This window comes from Octodon degus, unplaced genomic scaffold (assembly GCF_000260255.1).
Source record: "Octodon degus isolate 3935 unplaced genomic scaffold, OctDeg1.0 scaffold00080, whole genome shotgun sequence".
In the NCBI taxonomy this organism is placed as follows: domain Eukaryota; kingdom Metazoa; phylum Chordata; class Mammalia; order Rodentia; family Octodontidae; genus Octodon; species Octodon degus.
Genome location: NW_004524656.1, coordinates 6,216,557 through 6,228,298, shown reverse-complemented (window position 1 = coordinate 6,228,298; position 11,742 = coordinate 6,216,557). Strand labels below are relative to the sequence as shown.

Sequence of the window (11,742 nt, the reverse complement as noted above, 5' to 3'; positions counted from 1 at the left end):
AGCCTCCTGAGCACTGGGATTATAGGCATGCACCTGGGGTTCCAGGGCAGGTGGTACTGCAGATCGAACCCAAGGTTGTACTTGTCAGGCAGGTGCTTAGACCACTAAGCTATCTCCCCAGCCCCCTGATTCATTATTGATTTTTTTATTTTTCATACCATAGCTCATCTGTGTTATATTCACAGGATCACTTTGTATGAAACTGAGGCCATTGAGATATTACAGTTTGGAATGGGAAGGCATTTTGTTTTGTTCTTTTGTGAAGTTTTTTTTATCTTTTGAGTCAAGGTCTCCCTATCTAGTTTAGGCTAGGCTTGAACTCACTCACTGGCCTTGAAGCCCAGCTTGGGCTCAGAATTGCAGCAATCATCTTACCTCAGCCTTCTGAGTGCTGGTATTGTAGGAATGCACCCCCATGCCCAGCTTGTTTTTTCTTTTTGTGTTGTAGCCCTGAAAATTAAACCCAGGACCTTGAAACAGTTACACCCCCAGCAATTTTCATTATGGGATAGTGTCTCTCTAAATTGTCTAGTGGGGTTCAAACTTCAGTCCTCCTGTCTCAGCCTCCCAAATGCTGGTATTACAGGTATGTGACACCACACCTGGCTTGTTTGTTTTTAAAAATGACTCAGTGTGCCAGGTATGGTGGCACACGTCTGGAATCCCAAAATGAGACAAGAAAATCACAGCAAGTTTGCAGCTAACCTGTACTGCATAGTGATACTTTATCTCAAAAAATAAAAGCAAAAAGAAATTTGGGGTGGAGGGGGTGGGGAGATAGCTCAGTAGAATAAGAGCATGCCTTTAGCTCAGTAGAATAAGTGCTTGCCTGGCAAGTACAAGGGCTGAGTTAAATCCCTGGTTCTGCCAAAAAAAAAAAAAAAAAAACCTGCAAAAAAATTGAGTCAGTGAGTACCAATATTCAGATTAACCGTTAGAAAAGTTGACTATAAGGAAAAAACATATTGCTTTTTTCTCTCTTTTCTTTTTTTTTGTAGCTTAGGAAAGGGTCTATGGGGTGTTCAGGGTCTCACTGCTAGATCAGACACATAGTGATCTGCCTGTTTACAGCCTCCCAAGAGCTGGGATTATAGGCACACACCATCACACCCAGTCTCAGTTGCCATTTCAGTGTGCCCCAGGGGCGGGGCCAGCATGGCAGGCCCGGGGATTGAACCCCTGGCCCCTGCGCCTGCTTGCAGGTGCTGTAATCTTTTAGCTATTTGACTGGCCCACTTTTTCTTTCTTTTTTTTTTTTTTTTGAGACTACATAGCTCTGGCTGGCATATAGTTCAGATCACTATGTAGCCCAGCATAGCCTGGAACACATGGCGATCTTCCTGCTTCAGCCTCCCTAATGCAGAAGCTTATCATTTCTTTTTATAGGACTTTTTTTAAAAAATATATTTATTTATTTGTGTGTGTGTGTGGCCAGCTCAGCCCACCAGGGGGCGGGGCTGGCTGGCATGTGCTGCTGGGGGATTGAACCGCAGTCCTTGTGCTTTGCTAAGCTTGTTCTAAGCAGGTGCTTTAGACCACTGAGCTGTCTCACCAGCCCCATCATTTCTAACAAGAGCCTCAGGTAGTCTCACTGAAGTGCTGATTCTTGCTCTCCACCAGGTTTCACAGATGGCAGTGTTAAACTGAACAAAGGAGACATAACTCGGGACCGGCACAGCAAGACTCAGATTTTGCACAAGGGCAGCTATCCTGTTACTGGACTAGCCTTTCGCCAAGCAGGAAAGACCACTTACTTGTTTGTTGTGACAACTGAGAATGTCCAGGTATAATCAGGGATACTACTCTTATAAGCAGGCAGCAAATACCTTTCATTGTTTAGGGGACTAGAGGAAGGAACTAACAGGACAGAGAAGAGTATTACGATTTTTGCTGTATAGTCTAGTTTTTTGGTACTGGGAATCAAACTCCGGCAAGTGCTGTGCTGCTGAGCTTTATTCCCAGCCCCACCATATAGTCTTTAAGTTTCCGCAGTGTAGTGGATATCACGTTAGCCTCACACCATATAGTCTTGAATCCAACTTAATATTTTATTTCCTTACTTAGGGGACTAAAAGGCTAGACTTAGGAAGAAAACTCTGGTCTTATAGTTAAAAGACATTTTTTTTTTTTTTTTTTTTAACCTAACCAGTGAAGTGACATTAAAGGAGATACTTGACCTTTCTGGTTCCTGGTGCTCCTAATTTAAATTTTATTTATTTGTATATGCGTGTGTGTGTGTGTGTGTGTGTGTGTGGCAAGCTCCGCCCACCAGGGGGCGGGGCTGGCTGGCATGTGGTGCTGGGGGATTGAACCCCGGTCCCTGTGCTTTTGCTTAGCTTAGCTTGTTCTAAGTAGGTGCTTTAGACCACTGAGCCATCTCACCAGCCCCCTGGTGCTCCTAATTTACAACAGCCCACTTGCTCAGGAGTATGGGGTGTGTGTGTGTGGTGTGTGAGGAATGGGACCCAGGGTCTTGGGCATGCTGTGCGTGTTCCTTACCACTTAGCTGCACGCCCAGCCCGGGAGTACGGTTTAATAAAATAGTAAAAGGTTATCAGATTTTTCCTTATGTACAGAATTCCTGTACTAGGTAGTGATTCCACATAAAAAGAAAAGGGCCGGCCAAATAGCTGAGTGGATTACAACTTTGCAGGCGTAGGGGGTTTCGATCCTTTGGACTGCTGTGTCGGCCCGCCCGGGTACACTGAGACAACAGCTGAGACTGGGCGTGGTGGCATGCCTGTAATCCCAGCTCTTGGGAAGCTGCAAATGTGCGGATCAGTACAAGTCTGATCTAGTAGTAAGACCCTAAATACCTTGTAGACGCTTCCCTAAAAAGAAAAGAAAACATGGCTTCTGCTTATATATTAATAGGTGAGGGATAGTTAATGGAGAGGGCACACGGCCAAGGCAGAGTCTTAGAATGCTAAGTGGGGAAAAAGTCGTCTAGAGGTGGGGTGAGCTTTATGAAGGCTTAGGTGGTACCTCTTTAAAGGGAACCGCTAACCCTCTTCTTATTCCTGGCAGTCCTATATAGTTTCTGGAAAGGACTACCCTCGCGTGGAGTTGGACACCCATGGTTGTGGCCTGCGTTGCTCAGCCCTAAGTGACCCTTCTCAGGACCTGCAGTTCATTGTGGCCGGGGATGAGTGTGTGTACCTCTATCAGCCTGATGAACGTGGGCCCTGCTTTGCCTTTGAGGGCCATAAGCTCATTGCCCACTGGTTTAGAGGCTACCTGGTTATCGTCTCCCGTGACCGGAAGGTTTCTCCCAAGTAAGGACTCCAGGGAGGGAGCTGGCCTTGTTTCTCACTTTTTTTTAATTTTAATTTTTATTCTTGATGGAACTCTGGGGATTGAACTCAGGCCTTTGCACTTGCCAGGCAAGCACTTATTCTACTGAGCCATCTCCCCAGCCCCCTTGTTCCTCACTTATTAACCTGATTTTAATGTCCTAATGCCTGGATCCTTCCAGTCTCTTACTTTGGGGTCGTGTAGATCTCATTTCCACCAAGGCTCAGTTATGCTTTACTAAAAAGAGTTTTTGCTGCACAGACTTACAGCGTAGTCTTGCTGTGTGAAAATGCTCTGGGGAATCTAGACCTGTTTTTGTGGTACTGGGTATCAAACTCATGACCTTGTGCTTGCCAGGCAGGTGCTTATGCCACTGAGCTATCTCCCTGACTAAACCTGGTATTCTTTTTTTATTCCTCAGTCAAAATAAATTGAGCATTGCTAGCATACACAAAGCCCTGGGGTTGATCCCTAGTGAGGCCTCACCCTCTAAAAAACCACTGGGCAGAGAGGCAAGGGCTTGAGTGTGGGGAAATGGGACAGTGGTGGGAAGCGCTGGGGCAAAGTTCTGTTGGTGTCCAGAGGCACAGAAGGGGAAGCTGGGGTCTCCTGCATGACAGAAGCACTCCTTACTAGACATTCATGTTTTTCCATTTGGTACTAAGCAGTGTGTTACATAAAACAGGGATTTGATGATTATTTGTTAAATGCATGGATGTCTGAATGTACTTAATTTTCTGTTGTGTTGGCCTGGATTAATTACAGAAGCCCCAAAGGCGAGATCAGGATATGTTCTGTTTCCATTGCTGCGAGCACAGTACTCTGTGTGATGGGACGAGCTGCTAGTGAGGCCCAAGAGGTGATTGTTCCGGGTGGAATAGGCAGCCCCAAAGTTGTCATGGGAAAGGAAACAAAGGGGAGTGAAGACAAATGTGGCCCAAGTGTCTGCTGCTTTTTCTTTCTTGCACAGGTCAGAGTTTACCAGCAGGGACTCACAGAGCTCCGACAAGCAGATTCTCAACATCTATGACCTATGCAACAAGTTCATAGCCTATAGTGCTGTTTTTGAGGATGTAGTGGACGTGCTTGCCGAGTGGGGCTCCCTGTACGTGCTGACACGGGATGGGCGGGTCCACGCACTGCAGGAGAAGGATACACAGACCAAACTGGAGGCAAGACTACCAGGTTCCTGGGGCTGCCACGGCCACCTAGAGGCAACTACTGGACCATGTTTCCTAAGTCACCCAGACCCAGGGTGATTTGGTTCATGATTTTACAGCTCTCTTATAGTAGGATTATATCCTGGGCCAGGATGAGGTTTTGGAGGGAAGTAAAGGCTGGGAGCCTGAGCCCTTTCTCCAGGTTTTGTTTGCAGAGACTTACAAGTGATACTGGTCTTGGGATGTCTGGGAGCTCTGTCTCTGTCTAGGATCTAGGCGAGTTGGAGGTCTAGGGCTTGTGTGTTATAGCCACATCTTGGGAACATGTCTCCTCAGGATTTCTAGCAATTTTCTAACCTCTCTCCCCTCCTAGATGCTGTTTAAGAAGAACCTATTTGAAATGGCAATTAACCTGGCCAAGAGTCAACACCTGGATAGTGATGGGCTGGCCCAGATCTTCATGCAGTATGGAGACCATCTCTATAGCAAGGGCAACCACGATGGAGCTGTCCAGCAGTACATCCGGTCAGTCTGGAGGGGTGAGGAGTAGAGCTCTGAATGTAGAGCAGGGCAGCAGACGGCTGAAAGCCGTGCTGTGGGTGGAGCTTGAGCCTAGGACTATCTGTGTTTCCTATGGAAGCTGATCCTCAGTGAGATGATGTCTTGTTGGAAAGAGACTATTTAGTGTCAAATGTTACTTGACTAGTGTGCAACTGGGCTGATAATTCTCATTTTAAACTTCGGATTGACATTTGTTAAAGTCCTTTCCACCTGATTTTTTTTTTAAAGTAGTAATTTCTTAGCTCAGTAGATCAAAGTGCCTGCTTAGGCAAACGCAGTGGCTGTAGTTTGATCCCTGCTGTGCGGGTCCCACCCCCAGGGTGCACTGAGACAGCAGTTGGGATGGGCGTGGTAGCACACGCCTATAATCCCAGCTCTTGGGACGTTGAACACAGGCAGATCACTGTGAGTCTGATCTATGTAGTGAGACCCTGTAGACCCTTACTGAAGTACAAAATAATAATAATAATAAGTAGTAATTCTTGGAGTTTCTGCTCCAGTATCAAGTTTTATAATGCTATCGACCTTTCTCCCAACCTCACTGGAATTCCTCTTTTCAGTCCCATATAAGAACTAGTGCTAATCCAGGCGTGGTGGTGCATACCTGTAATCCCAGCACTAGGGAGGCAGAAATCAGGAGGCTCACTACCAGTCTGAGCTGCATAGTGAAACCCTGTACACACATACATGCAAAAAAAAAAAAACCCTTAAGATAACTAGTGCTGGCCACTGTGTCTTCTCCTGTATGCGCTCATGTTATAGGCTGTACTGCTTTTCCTACCTTCAGGTAGGAACTCACTTTGCAAAGCCTGCTTATTTCCCTACCTTTAATAAAAATTTGCTACCATATAAGACAAACAAAAACCCCAGTGCTCACCAGGCATGGTGGCATATACTGGTAATACCTGCATGGTAAGAGGCTGGGGCAGGAAGATTGCAAGTTCAAGACCAGCCTGGGCAATTAACTTAGGAGACTCTGCCTCAAAATTTAAAGATTTTTCTTCTTTTTTTTTTTGGTACCGGGGATTGAAATCAGGACCCTGTGCTTGCTAGGCAAGCACTTACTCTACTGAGCTATCTCCCTGGGCCTTTTTTTAATTCAGAGATTTTTACAAAGGCTCTGGATATAACTTATGGGCCATGGGTTCAATTCCCAGTACTTACTAAATAAACAAATAAGTAAATGATAACCAGTGTGCTATCAGTGGAGACTTGTTACTCAGTGTGGTTTAGTCTCCTAGCATTGATACTACCTGGAATTTTGTTAGAGATGCACACTCTAGGACTTACCTAAGACCTACTGAGCCAGATTTGGTGTTTTAACAAGATCTTCAGGTTGATTCCTGGGCTGTTTGAGAAATACACTGATCCATGTGCCATTGATACCCACATCTCCCTAGAACTATTGGGAAGTTGGAGCCGTCCTATGTGATCCGCAAGTTTCTGGATGCACAGCGCATCCACAACCTGACTGCATACCTGCAGACTCTGCACCGACAGTCCCTGGCCAATGCCGACCACACCACCTTGCTCCTGAACTGCTATACTAAGCTCAAGGACAGCTCCAAGTTGGAGGAGTTCATCAAGGTGCAGGCTGGTGTTGGGAGGGTTGATTCCTAACAATCAATCAGGACCCCTAAGAGGGTCCTGCTGAGCACAGGGTGGTACCAGCGTCTGTCTATCTTCAATAGGACCCAGGGAAAGGGGTGCCTTCACTTGAGAACCAGCACCCTGGGCTATATAAATGGGGAAGGGAAGCAGCTATTCATATTACTTTTCCCACATCTCACCTCTTGTTTTATAATGCCAGAACTTGCTATGGCATCTAAGGCTAAGGAGTGGCATTAGGAAAGCTTTTATGTCACCAGAAGTGGCCTTTAATAGAAATTCTGAGGCTATTGTATGTAATGAGTTGGAGCCAAAAGAAACTATGAGAAGGGCCGGGGAGATAGCTCAGTAGAATAAGCACTTGCCTGACAAGTGCAAGGTCCTGAGTTCAATCCCTGATACTGCGGGGGAAAAAAAAAAAAAAAAAAAGAAATGATGAGAAGACCCGATGAATATAGCTCCAGAGGTCTCGCTGAGATTAGTCTCTCTCTAAGTGAGCCCCAGTCACAGAGTATCTCACATTTATTGAGGGCTAAAAGCAGGCTAAGGACTGTGCATAACTACTTTCATGAACACAAACTAATCCCTCTGTCGACTTGAGCATTTATCTCACTCTGAGTTTACGCAATGCTAGCCATTAACGTTCCAAGCAAGGGATCAAAGGACAGGGCACCAGCAGGCGAAGCCGCAATCTGCAGCCTTGAATCCCAGCTTGCTAGAATTTACAAGAGAGAGAGCAGTTCTCCTTGGGCTCTGTTTATTGCTCTTTGCTCCCTCGCGGGACATCTTACATCTGTATTTCTATAGAAGGAGGCTAGCATGTTTTCAAAATGTGAAGCCAGGCCTGGTGGTGCATATCTGTAATCCTAGCACTTCAGGAGGCTGAGGCAAGACGATTGCTGTAAGTTTGAGATCAACCTGGGCTGCATAGACTGTGTTTTTAAAAAAAAACAACTATATGGGTGAGGGATTTAGCAGCGCCTGCCTGGGAAACGTGAGGTCCTGAGTTTGATTTCCAGTACCCCCCCCCCAACAAAGCATGGGCTTTATTATCATTTTAGGAATGTGTCTTAATCTCAGATCCCTGTTTCCTCTCCCTTCTCTAGCCACCTTTTTGAGAATGATTTTGTATAATGTCTCCCTGGCAGACAAAGAGTGAGAGTGAAGTCCACTTTGACGTGGAAACAGCCATCAAGGTCCTGCGACAGGCTGGCTACTACTCGCACGCGCTCTATCTGGCTGAGAACCACTCACATCACGAGTGGTACTTGAAGATCCAGCTAGAGGACATTAAGGTGGGTGAGATAGAGCCCTGGAATGATGGAAGTGCCTCCTGTGGCTGAGGCAGGAGTGGATACTCCTCTGCTCTCTGTTGGCCACAGAATTACCAGGAAGCCCTTCGGTACATCGGCAAGCTGCCTTTTGAGCAGGCAGAGAGCAACATGAAGCGCTATGGCAAGATCCTGATGCACCACATACCAGAACAAACAACAGAGTTGCTGAAGGGCCTTTGCACTGACTATCGACCCAACCTGGAAGGCCGAGGTGATAAGGAGGTGCCAGGTTGCAAGGTAGGACCTAGGACACTGGTGGTGAACCTGTGGCATGCGGGCTGAGGTGGGCTGTTGGCATCATCGAAAGGTCTTGAAGGTTTGCCATCACTGACCTAGAGGGAATAGCACTGGCAGGAAGAATTACTTTAGGGGACTTCTGAGTACCAGGCCCACTCAGCCTCTTCTCTCCATTCCCCAATCCAGGCCAACTCTGAAGAGTTCATCCCCATCTTTGCAAACAACCCAAGAGAGCTGAGAGCCTTCCTAGAGCACATGAGTGAAGTGCAGCCGGACTCACCGCAGGGCATTTATGACACACTCCTTGAGCTGAGGCTGCAGAACTGGGCCCATGAGAAGGATCCTCAGGTGAGGCCCTGCCAGAGTTGTAGGAGGTGATAGAGTGTTTTGGTGTTTTTTCGGGGTCTACAGTGTGTTCAGGGTCTCACTATTAGATCCAAATTGTAGTGATCTGCCTGTTTACAGCCTCCCAAGAGCTGGCATTACAGGCACATACCAACATGCCCAGTCTCAATTACCATCTTAGTGCACCCTGGGAGCAGGGCCGGCACGGCAGGCCTGGGGATGGAAGCTCCGGTCCCTGTGCCTGCTTGCAGGTGCTTTAATCCACTGGCCTATTTGGCCGGCCCTGAGACAGGTTGTTGCTATATAGTTCTGGCTGGCCTTGAACTTACCATATGGCCACCCAAGTGCTGGGATTACAGGCATGTTCCATGCACTACCACGCCCAGCTTATGATACAGTTCTTGTGCTGGGGGCCTTGTTGGGTTATAGAATGCCCACCCAGCATGTGTGAAGCTCTGGGTTCAACCCTGAGCACCACCACTTTAAAAAACAAAAAACGGCAGTTCCTGCGATCTCACTCAGGCTCTTTGTGGCTGCCTTGCATTAGATCAGCAACACCTTACCTCTGCAGCTAAATGATCTCCAATGAAGAAGAAACTGGACTGAGGGAAAGAGATGGTTGACTGGGCTTGTCCCAAAAGACCTTGTGATATTCCCCTTATATCCTCTTCCGTAGGTCAAAGAGAAGCTTCACGCAGAGGCCATCTCCCTGCTGAAGAGTGGCCGCTTCTGCAATGTCTTTGACAAGGCGCTGGTCCTGTGTCAGATGCATGACTTCCAGGATGGAGTCCTTTACCTCTATGAGCAGGGGAAGCTGTAAGTCTGGAGACTTCCAGAGGAAGGGGAAGACCCAGGTAATTTTGCAGGGGCAGCCGCTGAGTTGTGCCTTTGCCCCGGCCCAGGTTCCAGCAGATCATGCACTACCACATGCAGCATGAGCAGTACCGGCAGGTGATCACTGTGTGCGAGCGGCACGGAGAGCAGGACCCGGCCCTGTGGGAACAGGCCCTCAGCTACTTCGCCCGCAAGGAGGAGAACTGCAAGGAGTATGTGGCCGCTGTGCTCAAGCACATTGAGAACAAGAACCTCATGCCTCCCCTGCTTGGTATGTGGGCTGGGACGGCTAGCCCACGCGCTGCTGACAGCTAGGGGCTCTGCCCTTCGACACTATCCCGAGGGTGCTTCTTGCTTCATTGTCTTTTTTTCCTCTCTGACTCCATTCTCAGTGGTGCAGACCCTGGCCCACAACTCCACAGCCACCCTGTCTGTCATCAGAGATTACCTGGTGCAAAAACTGCAGAAACAGAGCCAGCAAATTGCACAAGATGAGCTGCGGGTGCGGCGGTACCGAGAGGAGACCACCCGAATTCGCCAGGAGATCCAAGAGCTCAAGGCGAGGTACCAGCATCTGAGTATATGCAGGGCTACGGGGGCGAACGTGGTCTTCACAGGGTGTACTTTCTCTAGCTACAAGGTTGTGTTTTAGCGTTTTCATTCCTTTTTTTCTTTTCTTTTTCTGTAGTGTTGGGGATTGAACCAGGCCCCCTGCATAGGAAGCGCATGCTGTTCGCTAAGCTATGTTCCCAGCTCTCATTTTACCTTTTTATTGTTGTTGGTGTTTTTGGAAACAGGGTTTTGCTGTGTAGTCCAGGGTGGCCTTGAGCTCACTTTGAAGCCCAGTCTGGCCTCAATTGCATGCCAGTCCTCCTGCCTGCGCCACTTGAGTGCTGGGATTACCATCATTCACCACCACACCTGGCTGTTTTACCTTTTCTGAGCGCATATCTGAGTGTGGTGGAAACTTCTGAAATAAAAATTCAGCTTTAATAATGTTATTTATTTTTTAAAAGCAGAATATATTGGTACCAGGGATTGAACTTGTGACCTTGTGCTTTCCAGGCAGGCACGCTTATGTCGCTGAGCTATCTCCTGGGCCCACAGTTTTGGATAAGGAAGGCAGGAAAGACCTTACTGAAAGCGTACACACGTGAAAGGGAGTTTAGTGGTAGTTGTGACACTTAAAAGAAGGAACCTATCCCTCTGGGTCATTTGTGCTTCCTGAAACTCACTGGAGACCTGGGGTTGTCATTATTTGACTCTCTTCAGATGATAAGAGCAGGTGGGGCCTGGGTCCCTTCAGAGGGACCTTTCCTCAATGCTTCTCTCTCTCCTGGGCTCTTAGCCCTACTCTCACTCTTTGCCACTCATTTCTGGTGTCTTTTGCCTGTAGTCCGAAGATTTTCCAGAAGACCAAGTGCAGCATCTGTAACAGTGCCTTGGAGTTGCCCTCAGTCCACTTCCTGTGTGGCCACTCCTTCCACCAACACTGCTTTGAGAGTTACTCAGAAAGTGACGCTGACTGCCCCACCTGCCTCCCTGAAAACCGGAAGGTCATGGACATGATTCGGGCTCAGGAACAGAAGCGAGATCTCCACGATCAGTTCCAGCATCAGGTGGGCATGACCGGGCTGCATGGGGCAAGAGGTGCCTTGAGCATCGGAGCCGCAGAGCACTGCGCAGCGCGCTCCTGTTCTCTTCAGGCAGGAAACAAGTGTTTTAGCTCTGATTCTTTATTGCTCCTTCCTGTTTCCTTGCAGCTAAAGTGCTCCAATGATAGCTTCTCTGTGATTGCTGACTACTTTGGCCGAGGTGTCTTCAACAAATTGACTCTGCTGACTGACCCTCCCACAGCCAGACTGAACCCTAGCCTGGAGGCTGGCCTGCAGCGGGACCTGCTCATGCACTCCAGGAGAGGCACTTAAGCAGCTCGCTGCCGGGTGGACATGGGACTGGTGGGCTGTGGCTGCACTGAAGGCACACAGAAATGCCCCTGGCTCCAGCCTGGCATGCCGCCACTGTCCTCAGGACTCAAGGGGACTTTTTTTCCTGCCACCTTCTTTTGCCAGCCTGCTGTCCCTCCCACTGACTAGCAATATAGAGTATTCCAGACTAGTGGGGGAGGGCACCTCAGCAACCACAGAGTATGGACAATAGCTACTTTATTGAGGAGCACCAGGCTGTGCTTGGGTCCTTGCTCAGAATGTATAAATAAAAGACTATAATTGATATGAGAGCTAAAGGACTTTTTTTTTTTGGATTCTGGGTCCTGAGATAGTGGTTTTAGGTTGGCCTCAAATTCAATATTCTTGCCTCAGCCTCTTGGGTGCTGGGATATGGCAGTGTGTCACCACACCTCTAATGCA

General features: G+C 48.0%; 1 protein-coding gene across 1 annotated transcript in view; it reads left to right on the top strand.

The window, feature by feature from the left end:
• Positions 1-11,318, top strand: part of Vps11 (VPS11, CORVET/HOPS core subunit) — a 13,520-nt gene extending 2,202 nt beyond the window's left edge. The window contains exons 2-14 of the mRNA XM_004636535.2: positions 1,621-1,784; positions 3,028-3,275; positions 4,265-4,466; positions 4,828-4,979; positions 6,416-6,602; positions 7,772-7,918; positions 8,006-8,194; positions 8,381-8,542; positions 9,216-9,355; positions 9,442-9,644; positions 9,766-9,937; positions 10,770-10,992; positions 11,137-11,318. Coding sequence (XP_004636592.1) covers positions 1,621-1,784; positions 3,028-3,275; positions 4,265-4,466; positions 4,828-4,979; positions 6,416-6,602; positions 7,772-7,918; positions 8,006-8,194; positions 8,381-8,542; positions 9,216-9,355; positions 9,442-9,644; positions 9,766-9,937; positions 10,770-10,992; positions 11,137-11,301 — 2,354 coding nt within the window. The 3' untranslated portion in view covers positions 11,302-11,318. The remainder of the gene's footprint in view (positions 1-1,620; positions 1,785-3,027; positions 3,276-4,264; positions 4,467-4,827; positions 4,980-6,415; positions 6,603-7,771; positions 7,919-8,005; positions 8,195-8,380; positions 8,543-9,215; positions 9,356-9,441; positions 9,645-9,765; positions 9,938-10,769; positions 10,993-11,136) is intronic.
• The last annotated feature ends 424 nt before the right edge of the window (positions 11,319-11,742 follow it).